Below are 21,583 nucleotides of genomic sequence, written 5' to 3'. Positions count from 1 at the left end.
TATTAAATATTTATATTTCAATGTTGAAAATTGATTAAGCATCGGATTGAATGAGAATGATCAGCATCACCCATTTCCACTTGATGCCTTGCCAAAGAGAGACCCAATTTAAGGTCCTCCAGCCTTCAACTGCTTTTGTTCTTTGCTTTGTTGGTATGTTAAAGCTGTTGGAAAATCAAGGGAACCTACTTTAAAGAATCTCGTTTTACTAGAAAGTGAAGGCTAGGTAAAGTCATGTGGGAAAGCAAATGCTCTGCAATCAAGATTGAATAAGCCAAAATGTTTGATTCCACTTGAAAAACAACCTGGAAATGTAGATGATAACATAATCCAACACTTTGGCTCTCAAGGAAACAAGTGCTTCCAAAGAGCATCCTGTTTAAAATGGTTTGCCTCTCTCCTTTTCTTCCAAAGAGTATTGCACACTTTGCAGCATCCTGACTACTGTATAAATGTTAGGTTAAATAAGCATACCAAGTCCAGAGAGCAGCACTAGATAGATCAGTGCCGGAAATTCAATGGTAGCTCTGTTTATTGGTTTTTTTTTTTTTCCTTCTTACTCCTCTTCATCAAATCTCTCTGACATAACGAAGTCCATAAAACTTTTTCATGTTTAGAATACATATGCAGAGCAAAAAGGGCAACATGAATGTACAAGCAGTCATTGTCATTTCTATATATAGTCCCAACACCATATTAGCATAAGATAATAAAGTGATGGAGAGATCACAGGAGCAATGCAGTGGCAGCCATTGTTTGAACTAATAGTTTCACTAGACACAAACGAGCAAGCACAATGGAGTATATACACTCATTATTCAGCAGTTCTGAAAATATTTGGTTGCGGATAGTTTTGAATATTGAAGAGTACAGCACCAGTACTGCCTTTTCTTTTGGTTTTTCTTTCAGAATCCATAAAGACTCATGCACAGAGCGTTATACAAATGGGGAGTCAATATAGATTCAATAAACATGGGTCTCCGTACAAAGAAGAAATCGAGCTATTTGGTAAAAGCTGGCACACTAATTAACAGTTTTGTATCCTTATAATATCTTTGCTAATCCAAAAATCAACACTAAATTGGCCGGTGAGGTTTCCATTGGTCGGGCCTTCGTTGTCATCAAAGACTCCGGCCTACACACAGCCTTGATGCCAGCCAAATTGTACAGAAGCTGATAAGTATATAAACATGAAAGATTTTAAGAATGTTTAGGAACAGCCCGGAAGCCAAAGAATGATGCAGCCTTGGGAACTGGAAAGTCATCAGATTACAAAAGATGGCATCTAAACAAAACAGAAGCCAGTTTCTAGGTGCAAACTTCTATTCACAAAGATTACTGACCAAGAAGCTAATATCAAGTGATGATTTCTTTGACAAGCCAATCCAAACTAGGATAAGCAAAGTACAGTATTAGAAATGATGGGACAGCAAACAGAACAGTAATAAGAACGTACACGGCCAAAATGGCTGCACTAGCAGGTATGGCATATAATATAATCAAAAGGAATATAATGACCAAAGGAAACTTAGCAGTTAAATGAATAAAGAAAACCAGTGACTTCTGAAAGGAAGAATTTATTCTTCCAAAATTCAGAATAGCATTACCATGATTCTGATCATGGTTTGTTCTTGATGGTTCTAGATGATGCCCCCTTCTGATGTTATTGTGACTGAACTCATTTCCGGGGGCTAAATCATCGTCTGGTGACCATAGGGGTTGATGATCTTCACAAAAGGTGTTATGGGACTTCTGTCCATCATGATTCTTGCTTTCAACCATCCAAAGTAGAAAGTAATTCTTGCGAGGAAACTTCAAGTTGCCTCTGTAGACAAGACGGAAGGATAAGAGATTGCACCATGGACAGGAAATAAAGAGGGGAAGTTGAATTGGTAACGTGGGGAATTTCACAACTGCCCATTGCAGTCCTAATATGCAATTTTTACACAGCGTATGGCCACACCATAAAACGTAAGGCACATTTTCCACAATATTGAAAGATTCCCAGCATATTGGGCATTCTAGGCCTTCTTCTCTGCTAACAAGAGAAGACACCTCATCATCTGAATAATCTGATGCATCTTGATTTAGCTTTGGAGTAGTCTTCAAACCAGCACTTCCCGCCATACAATTGGATGCAAAATTCCACATTTTGATACCAAGTAACTTCAGAAAGCAGAATCACATGCTATGCCTATAGCCACTGAAATGGTCATCAATAACCATTATCTCATACCAAGAAGGTCTCCTCTTGCTAATTATAGCACCATTAAAAATTTTGTGAAGGTCACCTGGAACAAGAACAGGAGTAAGAATGAGAATCAAACTAGCTTCCTCATAATTCAGGACAATCAAGTTCAGTTGGGCATCTATTTCCAATTTTTCATTGTAATGAATAATCACAGAATAGTTAAGTATATAAGGCGTCAGGAGCAAACAATATCTTTGAATTAATGCAAAATATCCAAAAGAAAAAGGAGAATCATGTCAATTATGAGATGACCAAGAACGGCTCAATAAAAATTTGACTTCATGCTGAAGGGAGGACCAATCAAGTTTTTGCCAAAACGGATACCATTAACGCATTGAGAAATCCATAGCAACAGGGCATATTCATCAGAAACTAAGAGATCGAACTGATCATCTGATTAAACATACTGCATCCTCACATTGTTTACATTCTAGTCATATAAATTCATCAGCAAAAATTATATCCTTAGAAGATTTTAAATGTCTACATGCAAGGCAAGCTAGCAACCAGAGAATCATCTCTTATCATATAGACCCAAAAAAAAAAAAAAATTCCCATTCCACAATAACTGCTTGCAGTATAATCCTAATAACAACTGCAAAGTTCCCAGTTAACACGAACCTGAAAAACAGTGGAAGCGAGGTAGGACAGCATTTATGATCATTTTAAGAAAAACCCCATTTAAATATAATCCAAATCAACCTTTTTCTGTCCTTTAGCTTCTCTTAGCTTACATTTAAATCTCAGATATAACAAACAATATTATCTAAAGTCAAGCAGCAAATCCACAATTCATAAAATAAAATATAATTCCTAGCTTTAGAGCAAAAAGAAAAAAAAAAAAAAACAAGATCTAGACATACAAGAAGGGAGAGATGATGGAAAACAAAAAGAACAAATCCATGTAGATCTAAGCTTGACAAACATACGTAACAAAGGAATCTAGGGAAAGAACTTGGAATTAGAAATAAAAACAAGAGAGAATGATAAAGCATGATCTTACCAGTGATACATGATTGATCGGAGAAGGAAAAAGAGGCTAAAAAACAGAAGAAGGTGATTCAAATAAAACCCTCTACTCTTCTCACTCTGCAATTAAAAGAATGAGAAGGTACAAATTGTTTAGTTTTGTGGGTTTTGGAATATTGTGAACCAGATTAACCGCTGCGAGATGGAAGGTTATTTTAGTGGTCCATGTGGATTCTTCTGGTTGGGGGGAGAGAAATTGTGCCCGTTCCCTGGAAATTCATAATGATGTCGTCATTGTCGTGGTATCCACTTTCTCTTGATTGCCAAAACGGTGCGTTGTGATTCATCAAGTTATCCGTACATAGACATTCAGATCATTTATATTATACTCACTTTTTTAAATTAAACTTTAGTATATGCACATATGCCTATTTAAACATGAACATGTACAAGGCACAAATTATTTATTATTATATAAACTAAATACAAAATTTTTGAAGTATTTATTTATTTCACACTGTGGAATTTGTCGTATAAACCATTTAATTTTATTGAATAAGTAAATACTAATTGGAAGTAGCAAACTTCCATTGAGATCCCTGGTGAGCCGGAGAAGAGATGTGATCATATTATCAATTTGCTTTTTTTATTCAACAAATTTCCTGAAAATGGTGGTGAGTTTCAAAGTTTAAGCCAAAGAACATCAACTGTTAATAACTCATGTATCAGGTAGCAGAGAGACCAAACTCTCATTTACGGACAACCGCATCTATTTTCGAACATCAAGCTCCGACATCCATTCTTATTTTAAAGTTCAAGGATTTGTGGTTTTGAACGATCCTTGGACTATTACAGAGGAATCTCTCCTTTATTCTGTTTGGGAACATATCTTCTATCGAGTATTAACATGCTTTTTTATACATTTTGTTTTCCAGATTCTAATGTTGTGAATTCAGTTATTTTCCTGGAAAAATAAAAGACTTGCATTTATTCAAGGTGGTCATGTGGCCTGAGTGACATGAACATTGAAGCATATCGCCGAAGAAGATTCTCAACGTTCCCATTTATCACAACAGGGATCACTAGACCCCCCGTTCTCATCCTGTATCGTCGCCAAGCAAATTGTATGTTCACAGCCGCCCATGTTCGCCAATTAGATGAGTGATATCTCAAGGTTCGCTTGAGTCTTTCGCTAGCAAACGTGTATCTGAAGTGATCAGTGATGTATCTGAGATGGTTTGCATCAAGACCAAATGCTTCTGTTGGTTCCAGACAGTAAAATGTTGCAGATGATGCTGGAAGGCGGTTTACAAATGGGCGACGTAGGCACCAGGAGAGCAATTCATCACCTAAAAAGCCTCCAGGTTCAAGCACACTTGTGCCTACCATGCCTTTACTAAGTCCTTGGCTACGCTTTACGCGCCCACGAACTATAAAATACATCCTTGGCACAGGATCTCCTTCTCTAATTATCTGTGTCACAAGAAATATCAAGATGTTCAACATTTAATTCATCAAAAAGTAACAAAATCCCTTATAAAGTATCCGATTTTGCACCTTTTCGCCTTTGCAGAAGATAAGGGGCTTGACCCTATCACAAATGTTGTCGAGAATAAGATCATCCAAATTGTGAAACAAAGGTGCCTGAGCAACGGAGTTTGCAATTAGAACATATTCATAAGACTTCTGTGAAGTAAGCTCAATAGGAGAAAGTTCAGTTGATTACCTTTTTGATGAGGTCTAGGCAAATATACCGCTTGATGTCTCTTCGGAGGCCATCAGGCAATTCTTCAATCCATTTAATATCATCTTCTCCTCCCATGATTGCCCATCTTTGGTTGTCAAAATGGCGAACTCTTCGTCTTAAATTAGATGGCAATTGTCTTCTGCTCATCCACCATTCTATATCTCTGCGCTTCAGCTGCATGTTTTTATTCTTTGCCAAGATCACAGACAAAAATACCTATAAAACAATAATAAGTTGTCCATCAACTTATCTTTGAAACGTGCTTCTATGCTAATAGAATATCAAATAAGGCAACTTTTATTACCTGGATGTTCCCAACCATTAAAGTGAAGAGAGTAAAGCCACACAGCACTATGAATATACTGAACATAACTTCTACCAAATTACAGGTTGGATTGAGTTCATTGCCGAAAGTGCTGTCAACATAAAAGCAAGATATTAGTTTTCTTTTAAAAGAAGGGAAAAAAAAACACAGATGAGCTGATTAAACTAAACAAGTTGAAAATATTACACCTGAGGTTCAACAAGCCCCAAAAGATGGGATAAAGTATCCTGACAGCAAGTGAATTGCTGGTAACAACTAGAAGGCCCTCTGTATAGATCCCATGATTAAATGGACCTTCATCATCCAAGCACAAGGGCTTTGCAATCATTTTTGAGTGATTGCCACATTGGTTTCCAAATTTATCTTCAGGATACATAAATTGATAACAAACATCCATTGAGCATGACAAAGAGAGCTTGCAGTTGCCATTTCTTTCACACTGTTTCCTCAAGCAGGACACTACATTCTGAGTAGCAAGCACATACCAGCATCCTCCAGTAGCCTATCAAGCAATTTACTGTGCTCAAAATGAAGCTTATAGGTATCTTATTAATTGCTAAACATAAAATTTAGTACACTAACATGAGAGGCAATCAGGTAGGCAATGAGGTTAAGACCAAAACCCCACCAAATGGTGCCGAAGATGTAGCCTGTGACTTTTCGCATTCTGCTCATCAAGCAAAAGCTATGGTAGAGCTTAGGGAGGAATTGAAACAAGAAGGTTAGCAATACTATTGTTAATACCAGCTCAATCTTCTCCTGCACGATCAATTTTGGCAGTAACAACCAAAATATTGCCTGCAAAGAAAGTTTTTTTTTTTTTAAAAAAAAAGCACATCAATTTCCTCTTAAAATTGTCTCCAAAATATTAGTAAAAACAATCCGAAAATGTTAAGTAATACTCAAGGTAATTGTCAAATCCAAATTAGTCCACTTTCAATTCATTTTTGTTAAACAAAAAAACTTCTCAATTGGATCTAAACAAGAAAGTATCCGTGAAAATTAAACTATCCAAATCCGATTTATATTAATAATATCCGAATCTATTCTGAATCCGATTAAAAAGTAATCTAAACTATTTGAACCCGTTCTAAATCCATTATTATTATTCGAAAAAAATTAAATTCATTTAATTTTATATATTTTAATTAATAATTTATATAAAAAATATTTTTCATTAATAATTTTTATTTAAAAAATTTAATATTTTTAAAAAATATTTAAATTTTAATTTTTAAATAAAAAAATATATAAAAATTTATAAATATTATTATAAAATATATTTTATATTAAATTAATTATTTATATAAACGAATTCGGACGGTGACTACTTTATATATAAAATTTAAATTCAAATCAAACTCGAAAAAAATATTATTTTTTTAATTTAAAATTATCTCAAACTTAATTCTAATTATTTAAACATATTTTATTAGGGTTATAATGATGGGATAATTAATTATAATTATCTAAATTCATTTTATTAGATTTGAATCAAATTAAATATTTAAAAATATTTTAAATATTTAAAAATATTTGATCCGTTATCCTTCGAGTTCTCTAATATAGTAGGAAAATAAGAATATGGATAATTTTATTTTTTTAAAAAATAAAATTTTGAATGGACCAACCTGAGGAAACGGGAGTATGACAAAAACATCCAACCAGAATCCCTTGAGCGACCTCACGTAATGCGCAGCTATGGCACGTGCATCCCACACGAGTTTGCCGCATCCAAAAACGAGAGATTCCTTTGACACATAAGCCAACCTAAATTGCAACCACAAATGCCAGAGGTGCACAGTGTCTAGACACGTGCGAGCGACAGTAAAGAAAGCCGCCACACCTTCATCCACGTACAAGCACGGTGCCCCACCTTTCCCTAACGATAACGTCAAGGCGTAAAAGAAAAGCGGATCAACAGCCAAAGAAACACCACGTGCTATCAAGAAGACCCGGTTCCACCACTGGACCCACTTGCTACGTGGATCCAGGATGGGCCCAAAAGGGCATGTGAGAACACGGGTCGGGTTACACTTAGGCGAAGTAGCACTAGCATGTATTGGAACGAGGGAAGAGCCGGCGGAGGCTTGCCAATGGGGGTGACGAGCAGTGGCGCTGTCACAGCTGATAGAATGGAAGGCGGGGACGCCAACCTGAGTACAAGCATAACACTCTGTGGAGCCCAAAACGCTGTCGTATGTACCACCATTGCAATGATCAGAAGGTTTGCTTGCGAGTCCCATGAGGCGGAGCCACCTGAAATGTTGAAATAAGCATTGATGAAAATGAGAAAATTAATTAATCGATAGATAAGTATAAAGATGGGAGTCAAAGAATTGACCTGAAAGACGACATGATTGAAAGAGAAGGAAGAGGAAGGATTGCAAAGGATTGTGCTTTGAGAGTGCATGAAATGAATGCAACTGTAATTGTTCACAGAAGAGGAGAAGATTATAGAGAGTACAAAAATGGTGGGGCTGGTATTCAGTGTTGACGACAGATAGTCATGTGGCCCTTTTTTCTGGTTATAGAAATTGGTTTTAGAAATTGTCTTTTCTCTTATTTGTATAAATAATATATGTTATGAATGTGAATATTCACGTGATTACACTTATTAAAATAACTTTTTAATACTAACACAATTTGCTTATTACCTTTAATATCTTAATTTAAAATTAATTTCTTTTTATACGTTAGTTGTTGGAAGGAATAATAATAATAGTTTTATCAATATATTAAATAATGTTTGCCAAATGAGAGAAAATTCATTGTAGTAAATCAATTTTATTATTTAAATGGAGACTTTTGCATTTTAATTTTTATTAATTTTTTATCAATTTATATAAGGTAAATATTTCACAATAGTTTTTGATAAATTTTATATTAATATACATAATAAATTATTTATTATTTTTGCAGTAATAATATGTAACTTGCGCAATTTTGTGGCCCCTTCAATCTAAAAATGCTGGTAAAAAAAATATAAAAATACTGGTCTTGTCATAATATGGATAACGCTTTAATCAAATCATGATTATCTCATATTTAAATTTAAATTGATAATTTATATTAAATTGATAAATAAACAGCTTAACCTAAAAAAAAATTAAATATAAATTGATAATTTATATGAAATTGATATCCAAATTTAGGCATACCAACCACCCATTACTCCACTAGAGTGGCATCCCTTTTGAAGCAGAGATAGCCGGAGAATCTCCAACACCAACAGCTGGTAGCTATAGCTCTGGTCAGTGCAGACCTGAATCCGATCGCATCAGCTTCAACAGCAGATCATTAATTAAAAATGAAAATAAACAAGTTAAACATGCAATAAGAAACCCATCATGATCATCTTCCTAGCCAGCTATTTTCTTCCTACCATGAGCAGCATGCAAGGAAACCAGCGTTACCAGAACAGAAGAAAGACACAGACTTAGTGACTCTGCTAATCACATTTGTTTTGCCTTCCAAGCACCTGCACACATCTCACATGAAATAAAGTTTGGTTGGTTTCTGGTAGTCTGTATACCTGCAGCTGCAGCTAGAGTTGCATGCACTAGATATATACTACTCATAAGAGGAAGCCCACTACAACTTCTTTAACGAGAATTGGAAAATTTAGCTTTCTATCATAACTTGATTTCTTGAAGCCGAAGAAAAGATTGGATTATTGAAAACAAGCATATACAATGATATATGGGTTGATCTGAATATGCTTTCTGAGATTTATGGCACAACAGAATGCCATAATAGAAAGAAAGAAGAGATGGGATTGATAAGATTTGGAAATCTCAGAAATTGCTGGCTTCTTCCGCAGTTTTTTATTTCTTTTTTCCTTCTCTGCTACTGCATGCTACAAAGATTGATGTAGAAAAAGAGAGCAAAAAACATAGGAAATTCAACAGCGAACAGTCGAATCTTTCTCTCTCTCTCTCTCTCTCTCTCTCTCTTTTTTTACCCCTCTTTGTAATATATATTCCAAAAGGATAGAAGTTTCTTCCCTCTTTCCTTTAAACAGACAATTAATGTAGCCATAATGTGCTTGTAAAATTCATTGTTTATTAGCGACGCAATTAATTGGTCACTGCTGGTTTTGCCAGAAATGAAAGTTCCTCACTCGTTAAATCGCTAGGCTGCAAATATTTGTGCGGTTTATGACTAGACTGCCCTCTTGGGATAAGCATAGGCTTGGTAAAAGCTCAAGCTATCACATGCATACTCTGAATAAGCAGGCGGGTTTACTGGGTTTCATCTTCTTCAATCTGTCAGCTTCTGACATCTACTTTTTTTTTTTTAATTTTTTAATCTCCAACACCTTCATGTTTTGTATGAACGCCAACCAAAAATTGAAACAAATACATTCATATATCTCTATTTGTGTAATTAATTTGGTGAAGTTGATGGGATACATATGTCATATTTATGAGGAAGGCGACCTGCATCATGCATGTCGAGCCTTGATGTGCTCCTTTCTTTGTTTGAGCTTAAGAGGAAGGTTCCTAGAGGAATCGGGAGGCCTTTACTGCAAATGCATGATTAACAAGAATCCAACATAAATAATAGTGGTGTGGACAAAATCAGGTCCTCAAAGTAATTGAAAAAGGTTAACTTTCCTACGTGTAATGAATTTTAATTATAAAACGAGAAATCCATGGCCAGATTCTTGATACTGTGCATACCGTGACAATATTTCATTTCACAACGCTTTTGAATTTTAATTTTGTTGGTGGTGGATCTCACCAAACTTGTTGCTACTGTTCAGACATCATCTGACTAGATGCTTGGATGCCTGAATTCTCAAAATAAAACAAACGAAAGCAACATTCTAACTAAGTTTGAAGAATTCCAATGCACTGAAAAAGAAAAATCAGTCCCAGTTGATTCTGTTAGATAGAACTTGGTGGGTGAGTGGTGAAAAGTTGATGGTATAATAATAATTAATGAGACTCCTGGAAAATAGATTTGAGTTTTAAATTGAAGTATAGGCCATTGGTGGTGTCCTACAAGCACGATGAGACCAAACGACAATGTCTTCTCTTTTAATTTGCGTATAATTGGAAAAGAAAAGTTATATAAATGCGCAGGAGACTAAACTACAAAATTTATAAATTAATAGTTAAATTTTGAAATTATATGCACACCTTAGTTATTTTAAACATTACTAATAATTGAAATAAATTAAACTCAATTAATTCAAATTTATACGAAACAGGAAAAAGAAAAAAGAAAAAAAATCTCTTTAAATATTATAAATAAAAAAAAATCATTTGACACCCATGTGTGGAAGGAGTGCATACACGATCAATAAAATGCCCTTATCATTATAGCCATGAATAAAGAAAAATCATAAAGTATAAGAGAAATGAGTTTTCTGTCCAATACAATATATTGTCGCATCATTTTTTTTATAATTGAAATTGAAAAAAATATAAAATCTCTTAAATTTATATTTATTTTCAAATTAAATTTGTAAGTGCTATATTGACATATCTTTAAAAATTTATAATAAATTTTATTAAAATATGATATTTAAATTTTAATTAATTAAATATATAAATCCGTGATTAAAACATAATCAGTGTGTTTCTATATATGTGATTGCATTCTCAAACATAACTTCTTACCAACTAAAGAAATTAAGTGCGCATATTCAACTTTTGCTACTTATCAATAGATTCCGATATTTGATAGACAAGTTGCTATCAGCTAGTCTTATTAAATATCAATAATTACTGTTAATTTTAAGACTAATTAAAACTAATCAAATCATTTATTGATTTTGGTGACAAATTTTTAAACAATTATTTATTTTACTCATTCTAATTCTTAATTTCACTTAAAAAAATAAGATAATCAAATCACTTATTAACATTTATTATATAAAAAATAAAAATTTAATAATTAAAAAGTTGACCCTTATGAACTTTAATTTGATGATATTTGAATTATTTTTGTGATATTTTGAATTTGTTGATGGGCTCACCATGTGTATAATATATATAGAAAAAATGTATGACTATTACAAAAGCTTAGTGTGATTATATGATATTACTACAAGTAACAAAACTCCAATTTTTTTTCATCAATTTTGTCAACAAATGAAGGTTCCGAAATAAAGTAAAGCAGTTTGAGAATTGCAAAACGTTGAAAGAGGACCCTGTTCTTGTCAACAATTAATTACATACTTCCAAAATCACACTCATCACAAAAGATGACATGTCTGTTACACAAATCATCATCACCAATATTTTAAATAATATTCTAATCATGCAGAATGGTTATAATCAGCTTTTCTACGCTATTAAAATCTCGAATTTAAATTTTTTTTATTTATTTTAAAAATATTTATATTTATAGTGAAAATGAAAGAAAATTATTTTTCATTATATAATTTATTAATTATATTTAATTTAATTAAAAAAATAATAATTAATTAAATAAAAGTGACTTACCATCATCAATCGCTTCAAATTAGGACCCACGCTGGTTTGAAATATAAGGAGAGAATGAAAAATAAGGACAAAAAAGAAAAAGAAGACAACACTGATATAATAATCATCTCAAATAATTGAGCAAAGCGGGTCGTTTTGTACAAAAGTAGGGTCGTTTTCTAAATTCCGTACCGTACAAATCCTGCTTTACTACTGCACTCTTACCCTTGGAAGCCATACAACAAACCAAATTAATCTTTTGGCCATTTTTGCACAACATCAAATCTTAGGCTCTGTATTTTATGAAATCCATATTTTCAATTATGTTTTCTAAATCTTAAAAAATTATTGAAGGTTTTCCGTATATATATATATTTTTTTATTAATAAAAATCAGATTTCACATCTACAATAATTAATATTTATATGAATAAAAGTGTATATATCCGTTCATACGTCTTATTCTGTACCTTACTTTTACATATTCTGTGTTCACATTTGTTAATTTGACTCATTCAGCAATAATTAATTAATTAATTATAATAAATAATAAATAAGTGCACTCCGAAATTTAGCCTGGTGAAAAGTGCATGTAACGCCCCGGAAATCCGGACCGCTACCGGCGCTAGGATTCAGGTCGGCTTAAGGCCGCCGGAACCCGTAGCAAGCCTACATACATCCTGTTTACCTGTTTAATCCCATATATGATCAACAAACATTCACAAGAATTAAAAACTTTTCTTTTTCTTCATTCACCAAACTCAACCTGTGCATGCACTATATTCATCATATACATAAACATTAATCCCTCTGTGGGATTTCATCAAAGCCTCAAGGGCTACACATCATATGGTGAGTTGGTTTACATAAACATTATAACATAAGATCATATACATACCAAGGGATTAATACATACTATGGTCAAGCACACTCTATCCTCAATACTATCTTCAATAACATAATTACATTACATTCTTATCATTTGTCATGTCCACATACTCTAGCTATTACAAACATGTGACTTTTCTCTTCTTTTCTTCTCTATCAATCCCGCACCTGCAAACCTGGGGGTTAGGGGAGAGGGGTGAGCTAAAAGCCCAGTGAGCAGAAACTAAAAACATTATATTAAAGTTCATGCTTTCATGAAATGCATCATATCACAGACAATTCACATCAAGGGTGAATCTGTCACCAATTAGTCTCAACATAGTCTCGTGCCAGGCCGTAGCATGGGGTCCTGGTCTTTCTGTCATATCATATATTAAGTCTCGTGCCAGGCCGTAGCATGGGGTCCTGGTCTTCCTGTCATATCATATATTAAGTCTCGTGCCAGGCCGTAGCATGGGGTCCTGGTCTTCCTGTCATATCATATATTAAGTCTCGTGGACTAATTGGATCATACAGCATTCACCCACAACTACAAAATAAAATGCAATGCGACATATTCGTGAACTAATGCAATCTGCCTATTACATGTCATCATGATGCATGAAACATGCTCAAAACATTTAATTGCTTGATTTAAAACATTAAGCTTGTTTCCACTCACCTCTGGCTAGCTCTGACCAGACACTGAAGCAGCTCACTCACTGCTGGGGTCCTCGGTTCCTCGGGTCCGAACCTACACAGGTGGACTCCAATGAGGGACCAAACATATACAAACATAACGCTAATATATCCCCCAAAAACCCCCTAAAACATCATAGAAAATATGCATGAAATGGCTGAACAGGGCACCTTCGGCGGCACCTTCGGCGGCCAAAAGTCCTGGACAGAGACGAAACTCAGCTAGGTTCGGCGGCACCTTCGGCGGCCGAAAGTGCCAGACAGAGACGAAAGTCTCTTTTCGGGGGCACCTTCGGCAGCCGAAAGCTGCCTCCACAAGAGGGGTTCGGCGGCCGAAACTCCCTTCGGCTGCCGAACCTGGTTTCTGCCAAACGGCAGAAACTTGGTTCAAATGAACCTCCTGCCTCCCAAAACCATAAATCATGCATTTTTCTCAACCAAAACACACATACCAGTTCCTAGGGGTCTCAAACATGCACATACCCCATCTACAACACTTCATTCATACACAATCAAGCTACATTGCTCAAAATCACAACATAAACCCATAAACCTACACATGAACTAAACATGCCTTTAATCCCATGAATCTTGCATGAAACTTATTTAAAACATTACAAGAGTTCAAGATCGACTCTTACCTCTTGAAGATCGAGAGTAGAGGCGATCTAACTTGGAGTTGGGAGAAATCTAGCTCCTTGGGTCTCCAAGCTCAAAACTTGCTCAAAACTCGATTCAAAAGCTCAAAAACTTCAAAGCAAGATGAAACCTCGTTAAAACCATGAAAGATCTAGAGGAAACACTCAAGATCGAGGGAGGAGCGGTGGAGACTCACCTTGGCCGACAATGGGAGAGAAAAAAAGCTCGCCCGTGCGGACCAAGGGGACCCTTTTATAGTGGCTGGCCAGGCCACGTTCGGGGGCCGAATGTGCCTCCGCAACCATGCAATGTTCGGCGGCCGAACATGAGGTTCGGCGGCCGAACCTTGACTTCCCTCACTCATGCTTTCGGGGGCCTAACGTGCCTCCAAAACGCATGCATGTTCGGCGGCCGAACTTGACTTTCGGCGGCCGAACCTGGGTTTTCCTCCAAAGCTATTTTCATGTAAAAACCCATTTAATTCACACTTAAAATCATTTAAAACATAAAAGCATTTCCTAAAAACATGACTTTACCCTTCTAGAGGTCTCCGACATCCGAGATTCCACCGGACGGTAGGAATTCCGATACCGGAGTCTAGCCGGGTATTACATTCTCCCCCCCTTAAGAACATTCGTCCCCGAATGTTCCTCAACTAATACATGCATAACATAAACACATATAGCACATGGAACACATCTCAACTAACCTTAGAAGAGGTGGGGGTACTGCTGGAGCATGGACTCCCGGGTCTCCCAAGTGCATTCCTCCAAATTGTGGTGGTTCCAAAGAACTTTCACCATCGGGATTTCCTTATTCCTCAACTTTCTGATCTGAGTGTCAAGAATCCGCACTGGCTGTTCAACATAAGTGAGATCCTCTTGGATCTCCACATCAGGCTCGCTAAGAACCTTGCCCGGATCTGACACGAACTTCCTCAACATGGAAACATGGAAAACCGGATGGATCCTCTTCATAGAAGCAGGTAAATCCAGCTTGTACGATACATTCCCAACTTTTTGCAAGACCTCAAAGGGTCCGATGTACCGTGGAGCTAGCTTACCCTTCTTACCAAACCGAACCACCCCTTTCATCGGAGACACCTTGAGCAATACTAGATCCCCCTCCTGAAACTCTACCTGTTTTCTGCGGATGTCTGCATAGCTTTTCTGCCTGCTGGTGGCAGTCTTTATTCTCTCTCGGATAATGGGCACCACCCTGCTGGTGATCTCTACAAGTTCAGGCCCTGCTAAGGACCTCTCTCCAACCTCTTCCCAGCAAACAGGTGATCTGCACTTCCTCCCATACAAAGCTTCATATGGAGCCATCCCTATGCTAGCATGATAGCTGTTATTGTAGGCAAACTCCACTAAAGGTAGATGTTGCTTCCAAGAACCGCCAAAATCTAGCACACACATTCTGAGCATATCTTCTATGGTCTGGATGGTCCTCTCTGACTGTCCGTCTGTCTGTGGATGGAAGGCAGTGCTGAAATCCAACCTAGTACCCATAGCACTCTGCAGACTCCGCCAAAACCTGGATGTGAACTGGGGCCCTCTATCTGACACTATAGATACCGGGACCCCATGTAGTCTGACAATCTCCTCAACATACACCTGCGCTAACTTATCCACAGAGTAGTTGCTCCTAACGGGAATGAAGTGAGCAGATTTGGTGAGTCTGTCCACAATTACCCATATGGAGTCTAGTCTGTTGGATGTTGCCGGTAACCCCACTACAAAGTCCATAGCTATGTTCTCCCATTTCCATTCTGGAATAGGTAGCGGGTTAAGCATTCCAGCCGGCTTCTGATGTTCCAGCTTCACCCTCTGACATATTTCGCAGGCTGACACGAATTGTGCCACTTCCCTCTTCATAGCTGGCCACCAATACACTCTCTTCAGATCTTGATACATCTTGGTGGCTCCAGGGTGAATGCTGTATCTTGCATTATGAGCCTCTCTCATAATGTCTCCTTTTAGCCCAATGTCATCTGGTACACATAATCGACTCCCATAGCGGAGGATCCCCTTACTATCGAATCTGAACTCACTGTCTCTGCCTGACTGAACAGTCCTGGCAATCTTCACCAACTCTGGGTCCTCATGCTGTTTCTGAGCCACCTGCTCTAGAAACACGGGTGTTATTTTCATCTGTGCAAGCAAAGCATCTGTACCAGACAACTCCATCTGTAGACCTTCCTCAATGAGCTTATAAAATTCCTTCACCACCGGTCTTCTCTCTGCCGTGATGTGGGATAGACTGCCAAGTGATTTCCGGCTTAGGGCGTCTGCCACGACATTCGCCTTACCCGGATGATACTGGATCTTGCAATCGTAGTCACTGAGCAGTTCTACCCATCTTCTCTGTCTCAAATTCAAATCTCTCTGACTCAAGATGTGCTGCAGGCTCTTATGATCTGTGAAGATCTCACATTTTACCCCATAGAGGTAGTGCCTCCACATCTTGAGTGCAAAGATAACTGCTGCCATTTCTAGATCGTGTGTGGGGTAATTCATCTCATGCCTCTTTAGCTGTCTAGAAGCATAAGCGATCACCCTACCATTCTGCATCAACACACAACCCAAGCCTACTCTGGATGCATCACAGAACACTGTGAAGTCCTCATTGCTGGTTGGCAGAGCTAACACTGGTGCTGAAGTCAACCTCTCCTTGAGCTCCTCAAAGCTTTCTTCACACCGATCGGTCCACTCGAACCTCTGATTCTTTCTGGTCAATCTGGTTAAAGGAGCTGCAATCTTAGAGAAGTCCTGTACGAACCTCCTGTAATAACCAGCCAAACCCAAGAAACTTCTGATCTCTGTCACTGTAGTGGGTCTAGGCCAGTTAGTCACAGCCTCTACCTTCTTGGGGTCTACCTCTATTCCATTCTCTGACACTACATGCCCCAAGAAAGAGATGCTCCTCAACCAGAACTCACACTTGGAGAACTTGGCATACAAGCCATGTTCTCTCAATGTCTGCAGAATTATCCTCAGATGATGGGCATGCTCCTCTGCATTCCTGGAATACACTAGGATATCATCTATGAAGACAATAACGAAGTGATCCAGGTATGGTCTGAATACTCTGTTCATGAGGTCCATGAATGCTGCAGGGGCGTTAGTTAACCCAAACGGCATTACAAGGAACTCATAGTGCCCATATCTGGTCCTGAATGTTGTCTTTGGTACGTCCTCTTCCCTTATCCTCAGCTGATGGTACCCTGATCTCAGATCTATCTTGGAGAAACAACTCGCTCCTGCTAGTTGGTCGAATAGATCGTCGATCCTTGGCAATGGGTACTTATTCTTGATGGTGACTTTGTTCAACTGCCTGTAGTCGATACAAAGCCTGAGGGATCCATCCTTTTTCTTCACAAAGAGTACTGGAGCACCCCAAGGTGAGGTACTTGGTCGGATGAAACCCTTGTCTACCAGTTCCTGCAACTGTTCTTTCAACTCTTTCATCTCAGCTGGTGCCATCCTGTAGGGAGGGATAGAGATAGGCCTAGTTCCAGGCATCAGCTCTATTTCAAACTCTATCTCCCTTGCAGGTGGTAGTCCTGGAAGCTCGTCTGGGAAAACATCTAAAAACTCATTAACCACTGGCACTGAGGCGGGCTCTCTAACCTGACTGTCCAATTCCCTCACATGAGCTAGAAATCCCTGACATCCCCTCCTAAGCAACCTACGAGCCTGAAGAGCTGAGATTAGACCTCTAGGTGTACCCCTCTTGTCTCCTCTGAAGACGACCTCTGACCCATCCCGATCTCTGAATCTGACTACCTTGTCTCTACAGTCCAAGGTAGCACCATGGGTCGATAACCAATCCATCCCTAGAATGACGTCAAAATCTGTCAAATCTAGAACCACAAGGTCGGCGGAAAGGCATCTTCCCTCTATGAAAACTGGACTACATTGGCAGACTGCCTCTGCCACTGACGGGTCACACTTGGGTCCACTGACCCATAGGGGACACTCTAACCCAGAGACCACCAATCCTAACCTCTGAACGGCTCTCGGTGCAATAAAAGAGTGAGATGCACCCGGGTCCATTAATGCATACACATCAGAACACCCAATGATGAGATTACCTGACACCACGGTGTTGGACGTGTTAGCCTCCTGTTGCGTCATGGTGAAGATCCTGGCTGGAGCTGATGGACCTTCACCTCTGAACCCTGCTGAAGAAGAGGCTGACCCTCTCCCTCTGCCTCTGCCACTGGCCTGGGTAGCAGCTGGAGCTACTGGCTGTGCCACACTTCCTGAAGCTGTCTGCTGTGTCTGTGCCATAGGAACTGTTTTAGGGCATTGCCATGACATATGCCCCTCTTGCCCGCATCTGTAGCAGGTCGTCGTCCCATACCGGCATAAACCCCTGTGTGGCCTACCACACTTCGCACAAGCTGCATTATCTGCCCCAGAACTAGAACCACTGCCAAATCCCAGACTAGACTTGACCTTGTTCCAGAACTTATTCTTCTTACCCTTGGGCTTACCCCATCTCTTACTGCCTGAAGCTGCTGCACTCAAGGTAGAGGGATCTAACCTTCCCCCACCCGGAGTTTTAGAATCAGAAGCTTGTGCCACTGTCTGTTTGACTGTCCCCTGAACGATGGCACTGGCCTCCATTCTCCTAGCCATGTCTACTATGGCATGAAAACTCTCTCTATCTGCTGACTGTACCAAGGAGGAATACCTGGGATGGAGCTTCATGATATACCTCCTCGACTTCTTCTGGTCTGTGCTAAGGTCTTGCCCAGCAAATGGCAGCAACTCCATAAACCTGTCAGTATATTCGTCTACACTCATGTCATCAGTTTGCCTCAACTGCTCGAATTCTATCATCTTCAATTCCCTTGAACTATCAGGGAAAGCCCATCCTGCAAATTCATTAGCGAACTCCTCCCACGATAGGCTATCCACCCTCGGCTTCACATAGTTTTTGAACCACTCACGGGCCTTTTTGCATTTCAAAGTGAAACCAGCCATCTGAATGGCTCTACTATCATCAGCTCCAATTTCTTCTGTGATCATCTTGACCTTCTCCAAATATACAAACGGGTCATCACCTGACTCAAACTGGGGAGCACCCAACTTCATGTAATCTGTCATTTTAGCCTTACTTCCCCCAGATGAGCTAGGCTGAGGTATCTGGGTATCTGGGCATGTAGGTGTTGGTGGTGGTGGAGGTACAGCATCCCCAGGGGTAGGGTTTGCTGGATTTGGATAGTATGGTGGAGGTGGGTACATTGGGTACTGTGGATATGGTGGGTAGTATGGTGGGTATGGCATCTGCGTGGGGTAAGGGTTAAAACTAGGGTAATCCGATGTACCTCCCATCGAATACCCGGGATTTTGGGTGTAGGGCGGATAGTGAGGTGGCTGAACAAATCCCGAGGCCTGTGTGCCTCCTTGGGATTCTCCCATACCCTCTTCTGACATACTGACGCCCAAACTGCCATCCCTCCTTTGATCAACATCCATCTGATCTCCCATATCCTCTGACATACCTCCCTGTACTGTTCCTCTGACTGATCTGCTTCTTCCCAGATCTAAAGACCTTCTAGGGTCCCTCACTGCTCGGTCCCTGTTGGACCTACTTGACATTGCCCTAGGCAATGTTGAAGGACGGGCATCAGTGCCTTCGTCCTGAGGTGGCATTCCAGTCAATCGCGCAGATCGACGGGTTCCTCTCATCCTGTTTTCTGAAAACAGTACACATAGCACAGCAAATATAAGCATCATATGATTCATGTGGGCACACATGAACCCTCGTCACATACATATCACATCATTTATGCACATTGCATTTTATCATGGCATATCACATCATCATAGCAAGACAGGACTCTACATCCTATCCTAGTGGACATGACTTTTTCCTATTGTGCTTGACCTTCTATAACCTCTATGAGCCCGACACTCTAGGTCCGAACATATGAACCTAGGGCTCTGATACCACTCTGAACGCCCCGGAAATCCGGACCGCTACCGGCGCTAGGATTCAGGTCGGCTTAAGGCCGCCGGAACCCGTAGCAAGCCTACATACATCCTGTTTACCTGTTTAATCCCATATATGATCAACAAACATTCACAAGAATTAAAAACTTTTCTTTTTCTTCATTCACCAAACTCAACCTGTGCATGCACTATATTCATCATATACATAAACATTAATCCCTCTGTGGGATTTCATCAAAGCCTCAAGGGCTACACATCATATGGTGAGTTGGTTTACATAAACATTATAACATAAGATCATATACATACCAAGGGATTAATACATACTATGGTCAAGCACACTCTATCCTCAATACTATCTTCAATAACATAATTACATTACATTCTTATCATTTGTCATGTCCACATACTCTAGCTATTACAAACATGTGACTTTTCTCTTCTTTTCTTCTCTATCAATCCCGCACCTGCAAACCTGGGGGTTAGGGGAGAGGGGTGAGCTAAAAGCCCAGTGAGCAGAAACTAAAAACATTATATTAAAGTTCATGCTTTCATGAAATGCATCATATCACAGACAATTCACATCAAGGGTGAATCTGTCACCAATTAGTCTCAACATAGTCTCGTGCCAGGCCGTAGCATGGGGTCCTGGTCTTTCTGTCATATCATATATTAAGTCTCGTGCCAGGCCGTAGCATGGGGTCCTGGTCTTCCTGTCATATCATATATTAAGTCTCGTGCCAGGCCGTAGCATGGGGTCCTGGTCTTCCTGTCATATCATATATTAAGTCTCGTGGACTAATTGGATCATACAGCATTCACCCACAACTACAAAATAAAATGCAATGCGACATATTCGTGAACTAATGCAATCTGCCTATTACATGTCATCATGATGCATGAAACATGCTCAAAACATTTAATTGCTTGATTTAAAACATTAAGCTTGTTTCCACTCACCTCTGGCTAGCTCTGACCAGACACTGAAGCAGCTCACTCACTGCTGGGGTCCTCGGTTCCTCGGGTCCGAACCTACACAGGTGGACTCCAATGAGGGACCAAACATATACAAACATAACGCTAATATATCCCCCAAAAACCCCCTAAAACATCATAGAAAATATGCATGAAATGGCTGAACAGGGCACCTTCGGCGGCACCTTCGGCGGCCAAAAGTCCTGGACAGAGACGAAACTCAGCTAGGTTCGGCGGCACCTTCGGCGGCCGAAAGTGCCAGACAGAGACGAAAGTCTCTTTTCGGGGGCACCTTCGGCAGCCGAAAGCTGCCTCCACAAGAGGGGTTCGGCGGCCGAAACTCCCTTCGGCTGCCGAACCTGGTTTCTGCCAAACGGCAGAAACTTGGTTCAAATGAACCTCCTGCCTCCCAAAACCATAAATCATGCATTTTTCTCAACCAAAACACACATACCAGTTCCTAAGGGTCTCAAACATGCACATACCCCATCTACAACACTTCATTCATACACAATCAAGCTACATTGCTCAAAATCACAACATAAACCCATAAACCTACACATGAACTAAACATGCCTTTAATCCCATGAATCTTGCATGAAACTTATTTAAAACATTACAAGAGTTCAAGATCGACTCTTACCTCTTGAAGATCGAGAGTAGAGGCGATCTAACTTGGAGTTGGGAGAAATCTAGCTCCTTGGGTCTC

General features: G+C 39.1%; 2 protein-coding genes across 16 annotated transcripts; both read right to left on the bottom strand.

Moving 5' to 3' along the window:
• Positions 1-1,248: 1,248 nt before the first annotated feature.
• Positions 1,249-3,468, bottom strand: LOC110605937. The gene is made up of 2 exons (XM_021744630.2): positions 3,255-3,468; positions 1,249-2,291 (listed from the first exon to the last, which is right to left on the bottom strand). Exon 2 carries the CDS (start codon positions 2,149-2,151, stop codon positions 1,357-1,359), a length of 795 nt encoding a protein of 264 aa, XP_021600322.2. The 5' UTR covers positions 2,152-2,291; positions 3,255-3,468; the 3' UTR covers positions 1,249-1,356.
• Positions 3,469-3,907: 439 nt separating this feature from the next.
• LOC110610162 (cyclic nucleotide-gated ion channel 2) lies at positions 3,908-9,611 on the bottom strand. 15 transcript variants are annotated; one of them, XM_021750040.2, is made up of 10 exons: positions 8,678-9,611; positions 8,458-8,557; positions 7,637-7,718; positions 6,924-7,551; positions 5,875-6,090; positions 5,481-5,794; positions 5,272-5,383; positions 4,947-5,183; positions 4,778-4,864; positions 3,908-4,693 (listed from the first exon to the last, which is right to left on the bottom strand). In XM_021750040.2, the coding sequence occupies exons 1-10, from the start codon at positions 8,687-8,689 to the stop codon at positions 4,208-4,210; spliced, it is 2,274 nt and encodes a 757-aa protein (XP_021605732.2). In that variant the 5' UTR covers positions 8,690-9,611; the 3' UTR covers positions 3,908-4,207. The 15 variants fall into 15 exon arrangements, with proteins under 15 accessions (XP_021605732.2, XP_021605734.2, XP_021605735.2 ...); XM_021750042.2 differs by having other exon boundaries at positions 8,458-8,576; positions 8,678-9,610; XM_021750043.2 differs by having other exon boundaries at positions 8,458-8,576; positions 8,709-9,610.
• Between the last annotated feature and the right edge of the window lie 11,972 nt (positions 9,612-21,583).

This window comes from Manihot esculenta, chromosome 2, assembly GCF_001659605.2.
Source record: "Manihot esculenta cultivar AM560-2 chromosome 2, M.esculenta_v8, whole genome shotgun sequence".
Classification (NCBI taxonomy): Eukaryota; Viridiplantae; Streptophyta; class Magnoliopsida; order Malpighiales; family Euphorbiaceae; genus Manihot; species Manihot esculenta.
This window is presented reverse-complemented; position numbering and strand designations above follow the sequence as displayed.

What these genes read in the sequence shown, in the direction of transcription:
- LOC110605937 (XM_021744630.2), bottom strand. Translation starts at nt 2,151, where the DNA reads ATGTGGAATTTTGCATCCAATTGTATGGCGGGAAGTGCTGGTTTGAAG.
- LOC110610162 (XM_021750040.2), bottom strand. An exon ending in TCAATCATGTCGTCTTTCAG is followed by an intron (nt 7,552 to 7,636) that starts GTCAATTCTTTG and finishes TCAACATTTCAG; the next exon opens with GTGGCTCCGCCTCATGGGAC. An exon ending in CCTACCTGATTGCCTCTCAT is followed by an intron (nt 5,795 to 5,874) that starts GTTAGTGTACTA and finishes ATTGCTTGATAG; the next exon opens with GCTACTGGAGGATGCTGGTA.